The 24,094-nt window shown below is 41.8% G+C and overlaps 2 protein-coding genes across 2 annotated transcripts; both read left to right on the top strand.

Moving 5' to 3' along the window:
- The first annotated feature begins 2,463 nt into the window (after positions 1-2,463).
- Positions 2,464-18,253, top strand: LOC124268396 (sacsin-like). The gene is made up of 7 exons (XM_046703365.1): positions 2,464-2,578; positions 3,777-3,871; positions 4,066-4,166; positions 13,484-13,609; positions 13,913-14,057; positions 15,155-16,681; positions 17,118-18,253. Exons 2-7 carry the CDS (start codon positions 3,847-3,849, stop codon positions 18,251-18,253), a joined length of 3,060 nt encoding a protein of 1,019 aa, XP_046559321.1. The 5' UTR covers positions 2,464-2,578; positions 3,777-3,846.
- LOC124268360 (sacsin-like) lies at positions 18,122-23,510 on the top strand. The gene has a single exon (XM_046703338.1). It carries the CDS (start codon positions 18,418-18,420, stop codon positions 22,003-22,005), a length of 3,588 nt encoding a protein of 1,195 aa, XP_046559294.1. The 5' UTR covers positions 18,122-18,417; the 3' UTR covers positions 22,006-23,510.
- Positions 23,511-24,094: the final 584 nt, after the last annotated feature.

Below are 24,094 nucleotides of genomic sequence, written 5' to 3'. Positions count from 1 at the left end.
AAAAGCAAGTTAGAAAATGTCATTAAAGATATTTGATTGATCCTTAAGGCAAAGTTATTTCAAGTTATCTACTTTGGGAACCAAACAATTTACTGTGGATCTGGTGTGTGTTGTCTGTTGTAGCTAACTCTGGTTACAAAGAATAAATTATTAAGCTTCAATGTTTTATGTTCATAAATCTAATGTTTTATAACAAGTCAATTGCTTGGAAAAGCAATTGTTTAACTTTATTCTTAAATACGTCAATGTCATTACCAAAACGACATGTCACTACCGCAATTTCTGTGTCATTACCAAAACGACATGTCACTACTGCAATTTCTGTGTCATTACCAAAACGACATGTCACTACCGCAATTTCTGTGTCATTACCAAAACGACATGTCACTACCGCAATTTTTATGTCATTACCAAAACAAGACAAATTATTTATAATTATACAACCAGTTATTTCTTTGAAGCCTTTTAACTTATGGGAGGATCATAAGGAATTCAATATTTTATCGTTTTCTGATAACTGTTTGAGATAAGAGCTATTGTTGCCTCAGTTATAATGTTTACACTCATGCTAAAACCTAAAAAAGTCATAAATGCATCAAAACAATTTAGAAGAATGACCATTTATTGCACAAATATACTTGTAAACAGCCATATATGTGATGCCTAACAACTCTTTCCATTTCATAGCTGTTTTTTTTTACTAGATTTTTCTAATTCAGTATTTTTGCCATTGTTGCGGTTATGACATTTTGATTTAAAGGCACACTTTCACGCCACACTTCTCTACAAATCAGTATTGCATTTCTCTCATTAATACTAACTATCAACCCCCAGTGAAGCTACTTTATTATTTATTCCCCCCAAAATTATGTATTAAGATTACAATATGAAATTAAAAAGTTTGAATTAATTAATGCAATGTTGCATTAAATAAACTCTCGCGCCCTCTATCAACCGAACTTTTCTCAAGCGAACCCCATACAGTTATGTCCCTTGGAACGCTCTTTACGAATATCCTATAACGCAACTTGTATTGAGGCCAGTTCAGCAAACACCGACAACAGCCAAACAAACAGTTTCGATGTACAGAGCAATCGTTTACATTCCTTATATGGCAAGTGTTATCTGTTTGGAAGCTGTTCGCCTGAAAGTTTCAGCTATCGATTTCAGGCAAGTCGTAAGGGATAGTAAGTCATTTATTGTATCAATAGGAAGCTATAGTGAGTGCATATACCCCAATATATTTTATAGACAAACATATTGTCGAGAAAGCGTGACATTGTGCCTTTAAAGTTGAAAAGTCACAATAAGTTTGTGGAAAATTCTTGTCCAAACTGCTCTGCTAATGCAGTTTATACCAATCATACAAACCAAAGTAGTTAGCATGAAGACGTTCATAATATATGGCTTTGGGGAGGGGGTGGTGGTTTGTTGTTTGTGATGGTGATTTTAGGAGGGGTGGGGTGTTCACCATCTTGTTCTTTGGAGGTATACGGGGGTCATCAATTTTGACACACATCCGGGGTGGGGGTGGTTGGGGTCTGTCAGCAACTTTGTATATACACATATTGAAAGATTATGGGAAGAGGGGGGTGGGGGGAAAAGAGAAAATGAGTTCATGACATGTGGGTTGGGGGGTAGGGTGGGGGAGGTGGTGTCACTTTATATATAAATTTTAGGGGGTCATTCATATTGTACTTGCTTCTCTATAAAAATCATCATCATCCCCCATACAAAACTTCATGGACAGTAGATGACCTGGTTACCTTGTGACATTTAAGCCTTGTCTATTGCTGCAGCTACCCAGCCCTTTCCCCATGCATAATACTATCAAAGCACAAGGCCTGCAAACAAACAGAAGACTCATTTGTCTGCCGCCTGTCCATTGATGACATCATCAAGGGATAAGAATTTTCCTTGGATCCATGGAATTCTGCGGATTTGATCACACTTGGGTCATTCTTGTGAATTGGAGGTGCCCCATGGCTCATTTTCCACTTTTGTCACTCATACCCATTCAAGGGAGATGCAAAACTAGTCAAGGTGCATGGCTTGCCCTCCAAGAAGAAAGCCGGGATCTACATAGTACCCACTCCCGCATCAAACAGGGTACACGTCCCCTCAAGCAAAACACCACTGTGAATGATGTCCAGTTGTACTTAAAAGCTGACCCCATTGCCAAATATGGTCTGCTTCTGTGCCACTGTGAATTCCTACAAGAGAGCGCGTCGCAGCTTGGGGCGCGAGCCTGAGTGGAGCCGCCTCGGGTGCAGATCTTGGTGGTAGTAGCAAATATTCAAACGTTCTTGAAGGTTTTTAAATTGTCATCCACATTCAACGTTACCACCCCTCATCGTTACTTTCATGCCCTTGACATTGACAAAGTTATTGAACATGTATCCAACAGTTCTCATTCTGCTGACTGTCAAAAATACCTCTTTACCTAATGGCTCTGTCCACCAATGACCCCCCAGAAGCAACTGGTATGCTCTTTGCAGCAGATGACAGCTCACAAGGATATAGTGAACCATCTAGCAGTTGCACTCAATGACACAACTGAAGTTGGACACTACATAAGGTGAGGTGAAATTGTGTTTAATGTCGTGCTTGAGAATATTTTGCTCATATGAAGACATGCATGCGTGTGTATGTGTATGTGCAGCTGCTTGAACTAGCCCAGACTGAAGCTGGGTTTATAGTGCTAGCCCACTGCGATACCATGCCGCAGTAATACCCCACTCAGACACATTATACTGACTCTGAGCCGACCAGTCCTTGTTGTACCCATCAATGCTGAGCGCAAGGCAGGGACCAACAAGTACCATATTTTAACTTCTTTTGGTATGACGCGGTCCGGGATCGAACCCTCAACCTTCCGCTCTCCGGGCGGATGCTCTAACCACTACACCACGGAGGCGGTCTGGGCACTGCATAAGATGGTTTGTTGTGGGTATGTAGTTGTGAGCTGATGTGTGGTATGTTCAAGGATGAGGCTGATCTGTGTTGATCAAAGGCAAGGTTTAAATTGGCCTCGTCAATGACGATTCATTTACCCACCATGGCATAGCCTTTGAAAGTCAATGATCCCAAAACCTCAAAAAGAACCCAGTTGCAGAAACGGCACATTAGGAAGTTCATATCGTTGCAGTACATCAAACTGAGTTAGACTGACCGATTTATACAAGATACAAGATCAGTGCATCAGACTGACTAAGACTGACCGATTGCTACAAGATACATTGAAGATATATTGTATCTTGTAGCAATCGGTCAGTCTAAGTCAGTCGGTTGTATTGATATTGCCAGTTGTGCACAATAAAACATTGATCTATTTATTATCATAAGGATGTGGAATTGCCTGCCATTCAGTTGGAAGATGCTGTCATTATTTGACAATATTTGTGGATAGTCGATTCTTTCTCCCTCTCTTTTGTTCCATGCACAATCATGACATGATGTGGTATACCGTTATCATCCTGCATCATGAAACATTGATCAATATAGGAAGATGCAGTGACTCTGAAGTAAATAATTTGGTCCCTGAAGTGGTGTGATGCTTAAACTTGAGCACCACCTGCACATAGGGCAACCATTTGGAGGGAGAGTATAGAGACTCAGCATTATGTGGCTCACCTTTCAGTAGGACTTTCCTTCTGAGCATTATTAGTATTTAGACTACAAGGGAAGTACAGCTCAGCTCAGGCTTATACAAACCTAGAAACAGATGTCTGATCCCTTTGTCATCTGAACCTAATCGAATGCTGTTTCTCTTAAAGATTTTTCAGATAGCAACAACTTGCGACAAGACATTGTTTAGCATAAAACTGTGGTGACAACTGGAACAAGATGGACCAAGATACACAATCGACTGGTGGGTTACGATCTGCTGAACTGATTTAAATAAGTAAAAACATCTGTGTAAAATAGCTAAATGTTTGGCTGGTGTTTGAAATCTGTGCATAATAATGTTCACACTGCCAAACCATTTAATATTTATTATTAATTCAATTTGGCTCACAGCTAAAAAGAAAATGTTCATCTGCACATATGTGTGCTTCCATACAGATTCAGAAGATGATGGCTACAGATGTATGGAGCTTCCCACCCTTGTCAAACAACTGCAGGTCATTTTGGACCAATACCCTGATGATGGACAGATACTCAAGGTAGGTCATTGTTGGACCAGCACCCTGATGATGGACAGATACTCAAGGTAGGTCATTGTTGGACCAGCACCCTGATGATGGACAGACACTCAAGGTGAGTCTGTGCTGGACCAGCACCCTGATGATGGACAGATACTCAAGGTGAGTCATTGTTGGACCTGTACCCTGATGATGGACAGATACTCAAGGTGAGTCTGTGTTGGACCTGTACCCTGATGATGGACAGATACTCAAGGTGAGTCTGTGTTGGACCTGTACCCTGATGATGGACAGACACTCAAGGTGAGTCTGTGTTGGACCAGCACCCTAATGATGCACAGACACTCAAGGTGAGTCTGTGCTGGACCAGTATCCTGATGATGGACAGATACTCAAGGTGAGTTTGTGCTGGACCAGTACCCTGATGATGGACAGATACTCAAGGTGAGTCTGTGTTGGACCAGCACCCTGATGATGGACCAGACCTGATGATGGACAGATGAGTCTGTGCTGGACCAGCACCCTGATGATGGATAGATACTCAAAGTAGGTCATTGTTGGACAAGCACCCTGATGATGGACAGATACTCAAGGTGAGTTTGTGCTGGACCAGCACCCTGATGATGGACAGACACTCAAGGTGAGTCTGTGCTGGACCAGTACCCTGATGATGGACAGATACTCAAAGTAGGTCATTGTTGGACCAGTACCCTGATGATGGACAGATACTCAAGGTGAGTCTGTGCTGGACCAGTACCCTGATGATGGACAGATACTCAAGGTGAGTCTGTGCTGGACCAGTACCCTGATGATGGACATATACTCAAGGTGAGTCTGTGTTGGACCAGTACTCTGATGATGGACAGACACTCAAGGTGAGTCTGTGCTGGACCAGCACCCTGATGATGGACAGATACTCAAGGTGAGTCTGTGCTGGACCAGTACCCTGATGATGGACAGACACTCAAGGTGAGTCTGTGCTAGACCAGCACCCTGATGATGGACAGATACTCAAGGTGAATCTGTGCTGGATCAGTACCCTGATGATGGACAGATATTCAAGGTGAGTCTGTGCTGGACCATTACCCTGATGATGGACAGATACTCAAGGTGAGTTTGTGTTGGACCAGTACCCTGATGATGGACAGATACTCAAGGTGAGTCTGTGCTGGACCAGCACCCTGATGATGGACAGACACTCAAGGTGAGTTTGTGTTGGACCAGTACCCTGATGATGGACAGATACTCAAGGTGAGTCTGTGCTGGACCAGTACCCTGATGATGGACAGATACTCGAGGTGAGTTTGTGTTGGACCAGCACCCTGATGATGGACAGATACTCAAGGTGAGTCTGTGTTGGACCAGTACCCTGATGATGGACAGATACTGAAGGTGAGTCTGTGCTGGACCATTACCCTGATGATGGACAGATACTCAAGGTGAGTTTGTGTTGGACCAGTACCCTGATGATGGACAGATACTCAAGGTGAGTCTGTGCTGGACCAGCACCCTGATGATGGACAGACACTCAAGGTGAGTCTGTGCTGGACCAGCACCCTGATGATGGACAGACACTCAAGGTGAGTCTGTGCTGGACCAGCACCCTGATGATGGACAGATACTCAAGGTGAGTTTGTGTTGGACCAGTACCCTGATGATGGACAGATACTCAAGGTGAGTCTGTGCTGGACCAGCACCCTGATGATGGACAGATACTCAAAGTAGGTCATTGTTGGACCAGTACCCTGATGATGGACTGACACTCAAGGTGAGTTTGTGTTGGACCAGTACCCTGATGATGGACACTCAAGGTGAGTTTGTGTTGGACCAGTACCCTGATGATGGACAGACACTCAAGGTGAGTCTGTGCTGGACCAGCACCCTGATGATGGACAGATACTCAAGGTGAGTCTGTGCTGGACCAGCACCCTGATGATGGACAGATACTCAAGGTGAGTCTGTGCTGGACCAGCACCCTGATGATGGACAGATACTCAAGGTGAGTCTGTGTTGGACCAGTACCCTGATGATGGGCAGATGCTCAACGTGAGTCTGTGTTGGACCAGTACCCTGATGATGGACAGATACTCAAGGTGAGTTTGTGTTGGACCTGTACCCTGATGATGGACAGACACTCAAGGTGAGTCTGTGTTGGACCAGTACCCTGATGATGGACAGATACCCGAGGTGAGTTTGTGTTGGACCAGTACCCTGATGATGGACAGATACTCAAGGTGAGTCTGTGTTGGACCAGTAACCTGATGATGGACAGACACTCAAGGTGAGTTTGTGCTGGACCATTACCCTGATGATGGACAGATACTCAAGGTGAGTCTGTGCTGGACCAGTACCCTGATGATGGACAGACACTCAAGGTGAGTCTGTGCTAGACCAGCACCCTGATGATGGACAGATACTCAAGGTGAATCTGTGCTGGATCAGTACCCTGATGATGGACAGATATTCAAGGTGAGTCTGTGCTGGACCATTACCCTGATGATGGACAGATACTCAAGGTGAGTTTGTGTTGGACCAGTACCCTGATGATGGACAGATACTCAAGGTGAGTCTGTGCTGGACCAGCACCCTGATGATGGACAGACACTCAAGGTGAGTTTGTGTTGGACCAGTACCCTGATGATGGACAGATACTCAAGGTGAGTCTGTGTTGGACCAGTACCCTGATGATGGACAGATACTCGAGGTGAGTTTGTGTTGGACCAGCACCCTGATGATGGACTGATACTCAAGGTGAGTTTGTGTTGGACCAGTACCCTGATGATGGACAGATACTCAAGGTGAGTCTGTGCTGGACCAGCACCCTGATGATGGACAGACACTCAAGGTGAGTCTGTGCTGGACCAGCACCCTGATGATGGACAGACACTCAAGGTGAGTCTGTGCTGGACCAGCACCCTGATGATGGACAGATACTCAAAGTAGGTCATTGTTGGACCAGTACCCTGATGATGGACTGACACTCAAGGTGAGTTTGTGTTGGACCAGTACCCTGATGATGGACAGATACTCAAGGTGAGTTTGTGTTGGACCAGTACCCTGATGATGGACAGACACTCAAGGTGAGTCTGTGCTGGACCAGTACCCTGATGATGGACAGACACTCAAGGTGAGTCTGTGCTGGACCAGCACCCTGATGATGGACAGACACTCAAGGTGAGTCTGTGCTGGACCAGCACCCTGATGATGGACAGATACTCAAGGTGAGTCTGTGCTGGACCAGCACCCTGATGATGGACAGATACTCAAGGTGAGTCTGTGTTGGACCAGTACCCTGATGATGGGCAGATGCTCAAGGTGAGTTTGTGTTGGACCAGTACCCTGATGATGGACAGATACTCAAGGTGAGTTTGTGTTGGACCAGTACCCTGATGATGGACAGACACTCAAGGTGAGTCTGTGTTGGACCAGCACCCTGATGATGGACAGATACTCAAGGTGAGTCTGTGTTGGACCTTTTATTGAAAATGAACTTCATGTATATTTTGGTATGTGAGCATTACTCATCTCTAAGAAGTATGAACCACAAACAGTATATCAAGTCTCATACTAATTACATTTTCCGAAGGGTAATGAAAACTAGTGCCTGTGTTTCCCAAGAACAGAAAAAACATCACACATGAACGCAACCCCAACCTCAGTCAGTCCACAGAAAGCATGTGACCAGTCAGTGAAGTCGTCGCTCTCTGATTTTCGTGCCAAAAGAGACAGTTGAGGAAAATCAACAGTGCCTTCATAATCCTTGAAAAATCAACCCTTTTTGAAAACTTGTGCTTGGATTATATTCTTCAAACTTTTCTTCATCATACTGTATTGTTTACTATTGGCTAAATATTTTGTAGAATAGTTTTAGACCTTGTTGGATTTTGTTTTTGTTGACATAAATAAGGCTTTCTGAGATCTGTCAACATACGTGTTCCAGAGATACAAGATGTGTACACTGCCCTTCCTTTGCGGATGACCAATTCCAGAATTACGTGTTTGTTGTTGAAGGGAATAAGTATGACAGGAAACAGTGTGAGTCCAGGTCATCATCAACTGACACGAACCAACCTGCTGAAATAGTTAAGAATACTGTAAATTCCTCTGATAAACACAGCCTGAAGAAGAAGTGATGGGTGCATCTTCTGACACCTCCCGGAAGCCCTCAGAAGCCACTTTTGTGGGACAGAAAAAGATGTCATGTGCAAGAAGGTCAGAGAAATTGACTACTACGTCACACAAATTCGGCACCTGCATGAAGCCCTCGACCTCTCCGCAACTCCTGGTGTTGTTGGACCTGCTCAAGTGAATGATAACCCTCCATCCCGGACCAGAGTCTCCAGCAGGTCCAGGGCTTCACACAGCCCTAATTGTATATGCAGGCAAATATACCGCAATCACGACTCTTTGCACACCTGGCATGTCTGAGCCAAGTTCAACAGACTAATCTACCTTCACCAGCAAACGACTTTGTTGCCAACACCACTCAATAAGTGATTCTTGCCATGCAGCAACAGAGCTCTATGAATCCTCCACCATTGGCATCATCTACACCTCAACATAAAGATGTGTCAACACAACTCTCAACATTTGTCTACTTCTCAATTTCGAATCCCGGATGGGGCTCAACTAAAATAGTACTAGAATTTGTACTTTACTAAGAAAGTGTAATCCCAAATATAACATATGTTACATTTGACCACTTTCTAAATGGCATTGTGTAATCGCACTTTAAGTCATCATAGAATTCCATGTTTAGACAGTCTTCTCAGATATCCTCCTTCAAGAGAAGATTCTCTAGCATCCAAAAGGCAAAGGATAAGAGATATTCCGGCAAGAAGCAGCCCTTTCGGAAGCCGTACATCAAACTGAGGGACCAATCCTTCTGTGGCCGGGAACAGGGGTGTTAGGTCCTAAAGAGGGACCAATCCTTCTGTGGCCGGAACGGGGTGTTAGGTCCTAAAGAGGGACCAATCCTTCTGTGGCTAGGAACAGGGGTGTTAGGTCCTAAAGAGGGACCAATCCTTCTGTGGCCGGGAACAGGGGTGTTAGGTCCTAAAGAGGGACCAATCCTTCTGTGGCCGGGAACGGGGTGTTAGGTCCTAAAGAGGGACCAATCCTTCTGTGGCCGGGAACAGGGTGTTAGGTCCTAAAGAGGGACCAATCCTTCTGTGGCCGGGAACGGGGTGTTAGGTCCTAAAGAGGGACCAATCCTTCTGTGGCCGGGAACAGGGTGTTAGGTCCTAAAGAGGGACCAATCCTTCTGTGGCCGGGAACAGGGTGTTAGGTCCTAAAGAGGGACCAATCCTTCTGTGGCCGGGAACAGGGGTGTTAGGTCCTAAAGGTGAAGGGGCACACTAGAGCAACTGGGATTTTCCACCTCTAGTTGTTCGTTATGAAAACATCATCCTGAAGTTCAGTCTGGACGATACTTGTGTAGTCTTCCTCCTATTGCTGAATGCGACACTTAAACAACTGGGGGCACAAAATGCCAACTGCTCAAGTGTCACATTCAGCAATAGGAGGAAGACTACAAAAGTATCGGCCAGACTAGAGCTTCTGGACGATGTGTTCGTTACGAACACTTTAAGGAATGGCTTCATCATTCGGGTGTTTGCAGCACTTCATTCATCACAAATAAATTATGCAAAACCCTACTGCCACACTTAACAGAAGCATTACACTATAGAGATTATACCTCAACAGGCACTAGATCTGGGATATTATTCACCAGTCTTCCTTGGACCCAAAACAAATTCTTCAGAGAGGTTCAGGCTAATTTACGGCATGAAGCTTTTGCCAGTTCTACACAGATCCATTAGAAGCTGGTATTATGATAAATGGAAGACATTTGACCAACTTGCGAGGACTAAAGGGTTGCCAGCAGGCGGCCTTGAATATTAACACTCAAACCAGCTAAGCTTGATCCGAACATTTGATGCAGAAAGCACTGGCCCTAGCTACAGCAGCCAGAATCCATGCCATAGATTTCAGTCGTACCATTTGATAATGTACCAAATGTATCAGTGCACCTTGGTCTTGTTTGGATTTTATTGCCCCAAATAAATTGCCAGGTCAGCCAGACCCTCAGTTTCATATCCCACCATTATCTTTAGTACTTGGCAACAGAGATGAGGAGGATTTATTACTCTATCTGGTTAGAGGATTTATTACACTATCTGGTTAGAGGATTTATTACTCTATCTGGTTAGAGCCCAATGCATCTATAGACGTGAGCATATAATGAGCACTGGAAGCCAGACACTAAGGCGTCTCTTCATCCCACTCACACACTATCACTATATGGCAACTGCTCTATCCATACCATCATGGAAGGATGTTTCTTTCAGTCGGACAGTGTTTTGCAAATCATTATCACTTCGCTACTGAGGATGATCCATGTAAGATTATGGATCATTCTCTGAAAAAGTTAATCGTAGGTAAGCAAGCTGGAATCTAGTTCTAAGTGTGCTTACCAAATCCACAGAATCAAAATGATTCATTCTTTCTCTCACAAGTTTGGAGGTGGTTGCCCAATGGAAGAAGGAAAAAGGTATGTCCAGAAGTATACAGAAAAACGTTTGGGGCAAGTAGAACGGATGGTCATTCTGAATCTCACAAACAGTGGATCCCACCGCCAACTGTGGGATTCAAGCAATTAGTCAGGATGAGGTAAAATATGTATTTATTGTAATAAAAACATCATTTACTTACTGACTGAGTTTGGTTTTACGCGCCGCTTTAAGCAATATTCCAGCAACATCACGGCGGACATCATTTACACTTATCCTGACTCATATGCTAGAGCGCTCGCCCAGCCACCACCGCTATCCAGTTTCAGATACAGACTGATTGGGATATGCAAATGAGAGAGTTGTTGCATAATGATTACTCCCTAAGAGTCTGTGCACAACGACTGGTCCATGGGCAACGTGCGTCCGTGTAGCAAAACCAACATGGAGTAAAGTGATTGTCTCCCACCACAGTTTTATGTTATCGAGTCTTCCTAGGACATCACCAGGCATGACATATAACATAACATGGTGTCAGAAGTGTTTTGAGGTCATCTACAAGAGGGGATCTCAAATGTTCTTTGCTGACGCTCTGAGTAGAGCATATCTTCCACATGTGAAACATACTGAGACTGATGACGGAGATGTGTTTGCTGTTGATGTTCGATGTCAGACAGCGCTTGACGTTGAATCCATCCACATGGTTGAGTATGTGCCAATATCTGAGGAACGAATTGACCAGTTACAAAAAGCAACTGTGGAAGACAAATCAATGATGATACTGAAGGATCTGATTCAGGACGGCTGGCCAACGTCAGATGATGTGCCATGGTGTGCCAGGGTCTTTTTCCCCTTTCGCGATGAGCTCTCTGTTCAAAATGGCATAGTGTTCAAGGGTGAACGTGTTGTTGTGCCAGTCAGTATCCGCCCTGACATCATGGAAAGAATTCACTACAGTCACTTGGGGATACAAGGTTGTATCAGAAGAGCCAGAGAGTCTGTGTATTGGCCCAATATGGCCGCTGACCTCACAGATTTCATCAGCAAGTGTGATACTTGCAATACGCTGCAACAGGATCAAAGAGGAGAGCCATTGGTCAGTCATGAAATACCTAGTTGTCCATGGGAGAAACTAGGGTGTGATCTTTTTGAGTTTGATCAAAAAGATTTTTTGATCACTGTTGACTACTACTCAGACTAATTTGAGGTTGACAGACTGCATGATAAAAGGGCACCTGAAATCATTAAAAAGTTGAAATCCCATTTGGCGAGGGATGGACTTCCCAATCAGATTGTGTCAGACAACGGACCTCCCTTTAATTCTGAAGCTTTCCATACATTTGCAACTGAGTATGAGTTTGATCATATCACTTCATCTCCCAGGTACCCACAGTCGAATGGGAAAGTGGAGAGTGCTGTGAAGATCGTCAAGAGACTCATGAGTAAGTCTCAGCATGCACAGTCAGACCTCTTTCTGGCCCTATTGGACTTAAGAAATATGCCGACTGATGGTGTAGGCAGCTCGCCAGTTCAAAGGTTGTTTGGGCTCAAGTCAAGTCGATTGCTGCAGCCGAAAACTATTGAAAACATCCCTGCCGCACTTTCCAGCAAGAGGTCCGAACAAGCTTACTACTACAATCGCGGTGCAGCTGAACTTTCAGAACTGAGAGATGGAGATGTAGTTCGGGTGAAGCCATTCTGTCATGACAAAAAGAAATGGAAGAAAGCTGTCGTAGAACAGCAAGTGGATGTACAATCGTATGACATACGTACAGAAGATGGAAAATCTCTTTTGAGAAATAGATGCCATCTAAGAAAATCTCAAGAGGCTGCCCCTGAGACTAAAGATGTAGAACTGGATTTGGAAGAGCAGAAAATGGATGAAAGGTCAATGAAAGAGGTTCAGTCAACTGTGAACTCTCCTGATAACACTCCTGTGAAAACCCTGTGAAAACTCCTGTGAAAATTTTGAACACTCCTGTGAACACTCCTAACGTAACTAGGATCATGGACAGTTCTATTCATGGCACAGCACCTGGTCATGAGATCAGAACGAGGAGAGGCAGGGTGGTCAGACCACCACCCCCGATACAGGGACTTTGTGCCTTAAAAAAAAAAAAAAGCAAAAAGGGAGGAAGATATGATGTGTGGTCCTGCTTATCAGAAGGAGAAAAGACTTTTAATTTCTCAAGAATAAGAGATAGACTTTAATTTTGTTCATTTTAACCTGTTTTAGCATTGTTTAAATTGTTTGCTGGGTTAGTGTGTTAATTGCTGTCTTTACTTTTCTAAAGAAAGGGAGATGTTGCATAATGATTACTCCCTAAGAGGCTGTGCACAACGACTGGTCCATGGGCAACATGTGTCTGTGTAGGCCAAAACTAACATGGAGTAAAGTGATGGTCTCCCACAACAGTTTTATGTTATCAAGTCTTCCTAGGACATCACCAGACATGACATATAACATAACTAGAGTGACGAGTTCACTGGCTTGTCATGTGCCTCTGATGGACCGACCAATTCATGGTTTTAATTTGGGTGAGATGTTTTTCTATTCTTGGGAAGAAGAGAAGAGATAAGCAATTAGTATGAGTCAGGATAAGTATAAATGATATTTTTATACCCCAAAAGACATTCATCTGACATTCATCTGTAATAGTCCAACAGCTAAGAGAAACTTAATTGATTACTTCACTGGTGTGCATGATTCATGCAACCAAACAGAACTGGTTTTATGGGCTTTTACTGAATAATGCTGTCTTTATGATATACATGTACTTCATGACTATGTTTATAATGAAACTGTTGTTGTGTAACAAATTGCAGGAGCTGATACAGAACGCTGAGGATGCAGGAGCCGAAGTTGTTGACATCTTGTATGATGGAAGGACTATTCAACCTGATATAGATGCCAAGGAACTGAAACAGAACGCGTTTCTGAAATCCTTGCAGGTATTCAGATAGTAATATCGCATGATTAGACTGTTCTCAGTGGTTAAATCGGGTGTGAAGTAATTCAATTCTTTCAATACCGACAACCAGGATACAATGGCTTAAGTAGCTATCAATACTTACCAATCTTGATATTCCTTGTCATTGGGATTTCCAATTTTATAACTAACTCCAATAGGAGAAATGTTGAGAGCTGTTTGTTCATATTCATTCATGTGTCACATGGACAATAAGTTCAGTGCTATCAGTATGTATTCATGACTTCATCAAATTGTTCAGTTAAATTGATCAATATTTTGGCAGGCTCCTGCGTTGTGTGTCTACAATGATGCTTTATTCACAAAGAAGGATTGGACTGGTGTCAGTATGTTGTATACTAGCCTCAAGGATGAACCTCAGAAAATCGGACAATTTGGACTTGGTTTCAAATCAGTATTCCATATTACAGGTTGGTATAAGAGAGTTGTTTGCAAATATTTACCTATCTCTGATCCCATTCTGCAAGAAAAGGCTCTTCAGTTTGCACAATGTTGTTTAGTGCTGAATAAAGAATAATTATCTGTCATCAACATTGTGTTAATTTGTTGCACAATTACAAAAGATCAAAGGCATTATAGAGATAAAGAGATTGACAAGTGTGAATATCAGCCATGTTGGAAAATGATCGTCACTGTCTAAGCCGCCACCCTGTCTAAACCGGCATTTTATTTCGGCCCCGTGGGGTGCTGGTTTAGACTGTAAAAATATTATTTTTTACTCCTATGCTGAGTATATCCCATTACCCAACCCTTATATTTACAGAATACATACTTGATAGGATTACGCCAACCAAAACCCTCCCCCTTGCAAATTCATTCACGTGTGGAAATGTGTATGTACAATTATGTACTTAAGTACACAGTAATTACATTTACATATTATTTTTTTGTAAAACTGTTGAAGTCATTTAATATCTTCCAAACAGCAAGGACCCTTAAATTTTCAGGGAAATTGCATATAATTACAACTTCTTTTTAGTCATCCATGTTTTACTGTATGAGCCTTTCACTTGCATTTCTCGTCATTCACATGATGCTCAGTTGATGACTTTATTATAGGTATTATTTAGTGCTGGCAGAACTGGGATTATCTAGACTGTGCCAAATAACTCAATATAGATCAACCCTGCCTCTGAAGGCGTCAAGGGAATTATTTAGTGCTGACAGAACTTGGATTATCTAGACTGTGCCAAATAACTCAATATAGATCAACCCTGCCTCTGAAGGTGTCAAGGGTATTATTTAGTGCTGCCTGTATATAGCAATTAGTGGTTCCTATTTGTCATTTTTCCTGTCTTGTGTTATCCAATCTAGATGGTGGCGTCTGTATAATATCTTAGGTAATATGCATGTGACAGTGCAGCAAGAGAGGTATAGCCAGTTGAGTTGCAAAAGACTTCAATCAAAGAATTAACTGATAACATGTTGATGACATGAATAATCACTGTCATCAAAGTCCAGACCTTGACTGATATTATCTTTCTAAAACTTGTGCTGTACTTTTCAGATTACCCATGCATCATCAGCGGTGATCAAATCCTCTTCATCAATCCAGAACAAGTGGCACATAAAGTGTGTTTCTCCAAAAAGTTACGGAATCTGTCTGATAGAGTGAAGAGTATTTTAACTCTGGTCCTGTGTGGTACATTTGGGTTCTCAGACAAGTCTTTGACAGATGGTTATAATGGCACTCTTTTTTGGTTTCCCCTGAGAATTCAAGCATCAAACCTTTCTGGAAATTTGTACACAAAAGAGAAAGTCATGGACCTATTTCAAGCTTTCAAATCGGAGGCCCCAGTGACACTACTTTTTCTTAATTCAATTCACAAAGTCCAGTTATTCCAGACTCATGCAGCTACAGATGAGAAGATTCGTGCTTTCTGTGTACAGCTTTCTAATAGCTGTTTAACATCTGTCAAACATCAACGGAGAGATTTTGCCTCAAAAGTGCAGCTCATTGATTTGGAATTGATGTCCCCATCCATGGAAAACAGACTTCATGTTGTAATAGAAACTGAAGATTTGATCAACTCTAAAAACATCAGCCAAGCATGGATTATTAACAATGTGTACAAAATCAGAGATATGTCTCACAACTTTAGTAGCCTCTGCAAGGAAATGTCGCGTTTTCCATATGTGGGCGTGGCGGTTCCCGTCGGTCAACAGTGTGAAGGTCATGTGTTCTGCTTTCTCCCACTTCCCCTGCAGAGTCACAGTCCCACAGGTCTGCAGGTTCATGTCAATGGCTTCTTTGCCTTGAGTCAGAATCGAAGACATGTCAAGTGGCCCACAGCAGATCAGATGCAGAATCAGTCACACACAGATAAAGCTATTGAGTGGAACAAGTGTCTCGTGAGTGAAGTGCTTCCAATGGCTTACTGTAACATTCTGAATGAGTTGATACAACATTCTCAACAAGAACAGAACCCTGATGACCAAATAAAGCAAGTGTATTCCTTGGTTCCAAAGCAAGAAAATGTTTGTGTACATTGGAAACCAATGGTGGATGAAGTTTTAAGAGAACTGCAAAACATACCATTTTTGTTTACTGAAAATTCTGGTGGATGTTGGATAACAGTTCAATGTGCCATTCTTCTGGATTCCAACATGGCCACTGATGTCAAAGAAGTTATCAAGAAGATTTTTCTTTGGTGCAATGAAGACATAGTTGATTTGCCTGGAGATGTTTTGGCATTATTGGAGAGCACAATGCACACATCCATAACAATGGTTTCTACTGAACAGGTATGCTCACTCCTGAAATCCAATGACTGCTACATAAAACAACTGTCCCTGCTTCAAAAGAGGATTTTGCTTAGGTATATAATATCTGGTGGGCATCTGGACTTCTTACCTGGATTAAACCTTTTACCTACAATGGATGGATGTTTCACAGAAATTGGAAAGGAGGATGTTTACGTCTGGCAAGATGTAAAAGCTTCAGAGTGTTTGCTTCCTGGCCTTGAAGCCAGCCTAGTGGACATCGAGGCATCCCCTGAACTTGGCCATATCTTACAAAGTGAAGAAAATCGAGGTATATGATTAAACTAATCTAGTGTTAAATCAGGAACTATTTCAGGAATCTTTATAGCATTTTTTGCCTTCAAGTAATTAACAGACAAAGACCTTGATGATAACATCTAGTGGTCCATATTATTGTGGCATAATGTTTTCATAAACATTAGAGATTCAGGCAGTTCTTTGAGTGATGTCATGAAAAGGTCAGTGTTCATGACCTACTTACTACATAGAAGGTAAAATCAAGTAAAGCAAACAATAATGATTCCAACAGTGTTTGTATAATCACAGCAATAGATAACAGATTATGTTTATTACTTCAAAGTTACTCATGATCTCTAGATTAAAATTGGTTTGAATTCTGTGAAAAACACTTTGAAATACCTCTGTGACTCTATCTGTAACCATTTGGTGGTATTTGAGTGTATAATTGCATTCCATCTTCGTTCCAGATCTTTTCAACGTGGGTCTCATTACCAGGGACATATTTCCAAAGCTACTGCAGAGATGTATTTCACAACATTTCATTGCAAACAATCCCAAATATCTACATGAACCTGTTGATGACTGTTGGTTGAGGGGAGTGTGGACTTACATTGACAACAACTATTCCTATGACCAGCTGGGCCAGACATTTGGTACACTGCCTCTTATTCCAGACTTGGAAGAGCAAGGTAAAACACGTCTGCATGATCTACAAAAGCCACTAATCGTTGAGATGGTAGATGGTGTCAATTCCCTTTCCAGGCACATGGTTGATTGCCTGAGGAGGTTAAGCATTGTAGTGTTAAAACACATTACAGAAATTACACCCAACGGTATTGTTGGCGTGATAATACAGTACCCAACCCATGCTGGTGTCTTGAAAGTACTAGATGTTGTGGCAGAGGATGACAATATACAGGAGAAGATCAGTCAATTCAACACTCAGGCAACCCATGAGGAAAGAGAAAGCTTTACTCACTTTTGGGGAGAAGCTACAACATGCTTCACAAAGTCAGTGCATATTTTGCGAAGTCTTCAGATGTTCATGGCAACAGATGGGTCACCCAAATGTTTAGAAGATGTGGACACTCTTGCACCTGTTGTGGAACCTCCATTTCCTATTCCTTCCCCTGAGGTTTATCTAGTATCTACCTCCAGAGCTGTAAGGTCGCTAGCTTTGTCGCTAGGGGCATCACAAAAGGAACTGGATGCAGCTGTCATACTCACTTTACAGCACATGATTGAAGGAAAGCATATGGCAAAGGCTGACAAGGATTCTCTTAAACTGATGGAGTTCTTAATATTGTCCTGCTCTTATCTGCTTGAACATGACATAGTTGCAAAACTTGCAAGGGGAGTGAAATTTCTTGCATCTCAAAATGGATCAACATATTTCAAAGCATGCCAGCTGTTTGACCCCACATCATCACTTTTGACACAGCTATTCCAAGAGGAGGACAAATTCCCCCCACTCAAGACATGTCAGAACCAGTCAGCTGAAGGCAGGCCTAACACTGTTGGGGTTACGAGGGGAAGAAGATGTGACATCTGCAGAACTTTTGACAACGGCAAACCTCATTCAGAGTTTGAATACTTCCAGTAAACAGACTGCATTGTCCAAAGCGAGAGCTCTTGTTACATTTCTCACTCGTCATAAAGAACTATGACCAGGATTCTCTATCTGAATTACAGGGAATACAGTGCATCCCGTGTATTTCACAGAAGCCAGATTTCTATCCAAGTCTACTTCAGTTTCAAGGGGAAATTATGATGCTTGGAACATCAAACAATACTTGCAGTTCTAAATATGTACATGTAGTAGGATCAGTCACAAGTGTAGCTGAAGAAATGGCACAGGCAGTGGAAATACTATTTGGATTGAATGTTCCTCCTTCAGCTATTGCTGTCATTAAACATTTACATAATCTCTCAGCATCATACCATTGTGTAGGACATCACTTGTACATGACCATGTTGCACAATGTCTACAAGCATTTGTCATCAGAGAGGTTGAGCATGGAACACATTCAAGCACTGAGTGGATTCCCCTCAGTATGGGTAGACATAGATGAAGGGTTTAAGCATCCTTCAACAGTATTCATAGATCCGAAGATTGTAGACATTGATTTAAAACCTTACCTATTTGCTCTTCCATCCATGCTTCATCAATGGCGCAGTTTGATGCTGGCATTTGGATGTAACCAGGAACTTACACCACAGTTGCTGACAGGGGTTCTCCAAAACATCAAATCAAAACATGACTCATACAGTGAAGGTGACTTCAGAGAAGATATTTCCACCATACAATTGGAAGTTCAGAAAGATTTACCCATTGTTCTACAAATTGTCAACAGTTTGTCAAAAGAACAAGTAATGCTTGAAAATCTCCTTCTTCCTATCCATCAAAAGGACAAATCACGCCTGACTCTATTGTGTGTCAATGAGTGTACATACAGCGACTGGCTGAATGAGGAGACTGAGTCAGAGGATGGTGAGTGTGATGTTCACTATCTTCATCAGTCTATTTCCAAAACAACTGCACAAATGCTAGGAGTCAATATTTCAGATGATAGAGACTATGATTATCATCAGTCAGAATCATTGCCAACACGACTGAATTCTATACTGACTGCATATGTTGATGGATTGTCTATTCCAAAGGAAATGATTCAAAATGCAGATGATGCTGGCGCAACAGAAGTATGTTTTCTTTATGACGAGAGGCAAAATTGGGATGCAAGAACTTCTCTTATCGAAAGGGAAATGGCTTCATTACAAGGACCTGCACTCTGGTCTTTTAACAATGGTACATTTAAGGAGACAGATTTTAAGAATTTCATAAAGTTAGGTGGTGCCACAAAAGATGCAGATACTTCCACAATAGGGAAATATGGGTTAGGGTTTAGCTCCGTGTTCAATCTTACAGATGTTCCAAGTTTCATCAGTGGAAATACTATGGTGATTTTGGACCCACATGGCTCATACTTAGGAAAACAAGGGTTGAGAGCAAATCTGAAAAGTGCCAGAAACAAAGCTACAATGAGAAATCAATTTAAACCATTCCAGGGTGTGTTTGGTTGTGACTTCAATAGGGAAGTAATCTGCAATGGCACTTTATTCCGGTTGCCACTTAGGACAGCAGAGCAGGCTAGTGCAAGTGACATCAGTAGTACTTGTTACAGTAGGAAGGAGGTAAACGCTCTGTTCAAAAAGTTTGTTGGTGCCTGTGGAAACCTCCTTCTGTTTACACAGAATGTGAAATCTTTAAAGTTTTTATTTGTGCCCTCCGAAGGAGATCCTCAGTCCCCACAGCTATTAGTGGAGGTTGTAAAGCATGTTAAAATACCACCTACTACTCTACCGAAAGGTGACAAAATAAAGAGGGAGAGTATTTTGGTTCATGCGTCTAAGGAGTGGCAGAGACTAGCACAGCAAAATGATAGTTTATCAATAGCTGAAAGGGTTGACGTTGAGGTAGGTCTTTCCAACAACATAAAAGAGTTTGAGCGGAAATGCAGTGTGGGGCGAGGATCAGTGGAATGGGTTATTGTATGGAACACAGGAGGGAAGGAGTCCTACAAGTTTGCATCATCTGGAGAACTGAAGCATCTGCTCCCACTGGCTGCAGTTGCAATACCAGCGACAGATCTGAGCATGTGTCCCTGTGGGTTCTACAAGAAGGGACATCTGTTCACTTTCCTTCCACTACCAATACAAACTCCATTTCCATTTCATATCAATGCAACATTTGCACTCACCAAAGACAGAAGAGAGCTACTTAGAAAAACAGAGGATGACAAGTTCATGTATGGAGTTGAATGGAACAACATATTACTTCGGGATGTTGTGACCAGAGCATTAGTTGCTGCATTAAAATATGTAGACTTACACTCAGTATCAACAGCACAGTATTACCAGCTGTGGCCTTGCAGCCCAGAACAAACTGACTATCTTGGTAAAGGTTTCTATAGAATGATTGTTGATGAGAAACAGGAGATGTTTGTAGAAGAAAGAACAAAAGAAAGATGGCCTCTCAAAACCATCAGGTATTTGGATAAGGTCATAAGAAACCATCCAAACATTGGAGACATTTCTTTCAAAGCTGTGGAGAAGTTTTGGAATTGTGAAAGTGAAGTTGTTATGGACATCCCAAGCATTGTACTGGACTGCCTCTTCAAACAGACAGGCTGTGGCAAGGATCGCTGTGTGACAGTAGAAAACTTCTTCTGTCGTGTCTTTTTCCCAAATTTTGATGATGAATATTGGGAAACAAGAGATAGGGACTCCCTGACCGTCTTTGCAATAAAGTGCAATAACACTGCAATTCATCAGCAAGTAGAGGCTAAGAAATGTATCCGGACATCTCATAGCGGCACATTGAAAAGACCGAAGGATTGCATTGATCCATTTGGAGTATGTGCTAAGCTGTTCTCAGCCGAAGATGACATGTTTCCAGACAAATATTTCTGGCCAGTTATTGATGGTCTTCATCGAGCTGGAATGCTACAAGACAATTTGCCCTGGAATATATGTGTTGAAAGGGCAAGTACAGTCTCTGAACTATACTTCACAGATTATGAAGGGGCAATTCAAAGGTGTAAGAATATATTACAGTATCTGGGACACCACATCAATCCATCAAATGCATGTCTCAAACCATGTCCACAAGTTGTTTTAAAAAAACTTCGAAATATCAAGTTTCTGCCAGTGCTTCTATGTCCCGAGAGCTGGAAGTTTGTTTGGAAGGCGAATGAAACAGATTGTGCTCTGTCAGCCCCTAATGAAACATTTCGAGAGGACACAAGTAATTTGGTTGGATGTACTCAACTTATTTTAGATGAAACTCAACTGCGCTCGGACATATCTGACAAGAAAATGACTGATGTTCTTCACTTACTTGGTGTGAAGAGCAGAGATGACATTACAGTCAAAAGTGTTACCTTACAACTGCTTTCTATTTCGGAGGCTTTACAAGACAGTGGGCTAGATCTAGAAATGCCTGACTGTGAACTCAAAAAAATATGTACAGAAATTTACAGTCACATGAACACATTGTATCAAAATAGTTCCAGCGAAGGTAAGAAGGAGTTCAAAAGATATGTGTCAGAGCACTTGCATGGAAAACAGACAATCTTGGTAGGAAACAAACTGGTGAAACCCAAACAGGTAGTTCTCCACAAGCAAAGTAGTAGGAAACCAGGCATGTATACACTGGACCAAAGTTTTGAGGAATATTTGCAACTATTTGAATTATTTGGCATGGTAGAGAACAATACCACAGGTTTTGGATGTTGTTTTGCAGTGATGTGTTTGGCTTTGGTCTTTGCACTTTCTTATGGTTTATATAGTCTATAGACTTCTGTTACACCTCATTACGCTCAGTTTTCTTGTCAGTCTGGTTGATTGTAGAGTTTCAATGTTGTACACTCTCAGAGACTATACACCATCATATACTGTGGTACATTATAAAGCTCAGTTGTACACTCTCAGAGACCATACACCGTCATATACTGTGGTACATTATAGAGCTCAGTCCAGGGAACACTGGCCCTAGATCCGTTCACCAGGAGCACTCCTAAGATTTCTGCTTGTGTTTATGAACCTATCACCATGCGGCTTTATCTTTGCTTGTATCATCCAAGAATTGGTAATCCTGCCGCTCTGTATTAACACTGTTAGAATCTTGGAGAAAACCTACAATGACAGATACATTGAGGTCAAGATTGCAGTGGTGCTCTATCGTGGAGGAAATGATTTTGTTGAAATACTACCCATGACAAACTGCTTAAAACATTCACTTGGTAAGATTAAGAGAGCAAGACTAAGCTGGAAAGTTTCACTTGAATGTAAGAACAAGGAGAAAGTCTAAAGACAAATGTTTGTGGTGAGATGCATAATTTGCCAAACCCACGGAATTGGTTACCCCTTGCTTCAGATGTGGTGACACTGGCTGTTCCAGATTAAATACCTCAAATCTGTTGCCTGGCTGCATAAAGTAGACTTGAATAAACTTCCTGTCCAAACATTGCTTCAGATGTGGTGACACTTGCTGTTCCAGATTAAATACCTCAAATCTGTTGCCCGGCTGCATAAAGTAGACTTGAATAAACTTCCTGTCCAAACATTGCTTCAGATGTGGTGACACTTGCTGTTCCAGATTAAATACCTCAAATCTGTTGCCCGGCTGCATAAAGTAGACTTGAATAAACTTCCTGTCCAAACATTGCTTCAGATGTGGTGACACTTGCTGTTCCAGATTAAATACCTCAAATCTGTTGCCCGGCTGCATAAAGTAGACTTGAATAAACTTCCTGTCCAAACATTGCTTCAGACAAACAGCAACTGGAGAACTTGAGGACCATTTTGGACCAGAATCTCACATGACTGCTAGGCTGTTCAATGCTGCTGGAGAAAATGCAAAACATGTGGAAAATGGATGCAACTCCATAGAAAGTTTGAAGGAAAAAGAGGCAGTTCACTTCACCCCCTGTTTAAACGTTAAACATAAGTCTGTTGAACCTGATCTATAAATGTGAACATCCATATCTGCTCACATCATGAAAACCTATATAAGAAAGCTGTGACATTCATTGGCCATGACTGTATTCATTAAAGATGTGTGTAGGAGGAGGGACATCAGTACAGGAACACCTGATGTACGTTTTATGGACACTATACTTACATCGGTATGGGTAATACATACAATATGTGTGTCTATGTATGCATGGGAACTGTATCCATGTGAAGCAAATAAATGTGCAGGATTCACATGCACATTGAATTATTATTGCATTGCTACCGCAATATATTTATGTGTATATCCTAAGAAATGTGATGTTACAAATAGAAGATGTATCCAAGATAGAGTAGTTTATTTGTTGTATGTTCTATGATGATTATATGAAATGTGTAAATCCAACTATTTACTGACATTTATTTCAGTGAGTTGGTAGTTTTAAGCTTGAAAAATGTCCATAGATTTCATTAAATATTTGAGTAATTTCAATAGATTTTTATGACAATATTTTGATGCACTAAATTTAGCATTTGAATATCATGTATGAATAGTTCATATGCTGATAAATGTTTTGTGTCAAAATTGCAGATATTATATTTCTTAGATGAAATAGAGAGGTGGACTGGTGTTTATTCTCCAAAAACTATATAATTTTGAAAGAAATACCACAGTGAAAATTGAAGAAGAGCCCCGGCAATATGAGATATTTTGATTCAGATTCAGGGATTTACTCTTTTCCAAAACAAGCTCTGCCTTGTTGAACAGCAGCGGAATCCCCGTCACGTGTCATCCGTGATCACACTGTGCTTATGCTTACCCTTGCAAATACAAATGTGTGTAAATGTGTACGTACAATTACGTACGTCAGTATACAGCAATTACGTGTAATGAAGTTCACTTAATAATGTACTCAAAACAGCAGCATCT

The sequence above is a fragment of the Haliotis rubra genome, unplaced genomic scaffold (assembly GCF_003918875.1).
Source record: "Haliotis rubra isolate DU_JTF1 unplaced genomic scaffold, ASM391887v1 Scf1009, whole genome shotgun sequence".
Lineage (NCBI taxonomy): Eukaryota > Metazoa > Mollusca > Gastropoda > Lepetellida > Haliotidae > Haliotis > Haliotis rubra.
Note: the sequence above shows the minus strand (reverse complement) of the source record. Positions and strands in the feature narration are given on the sequence as shown.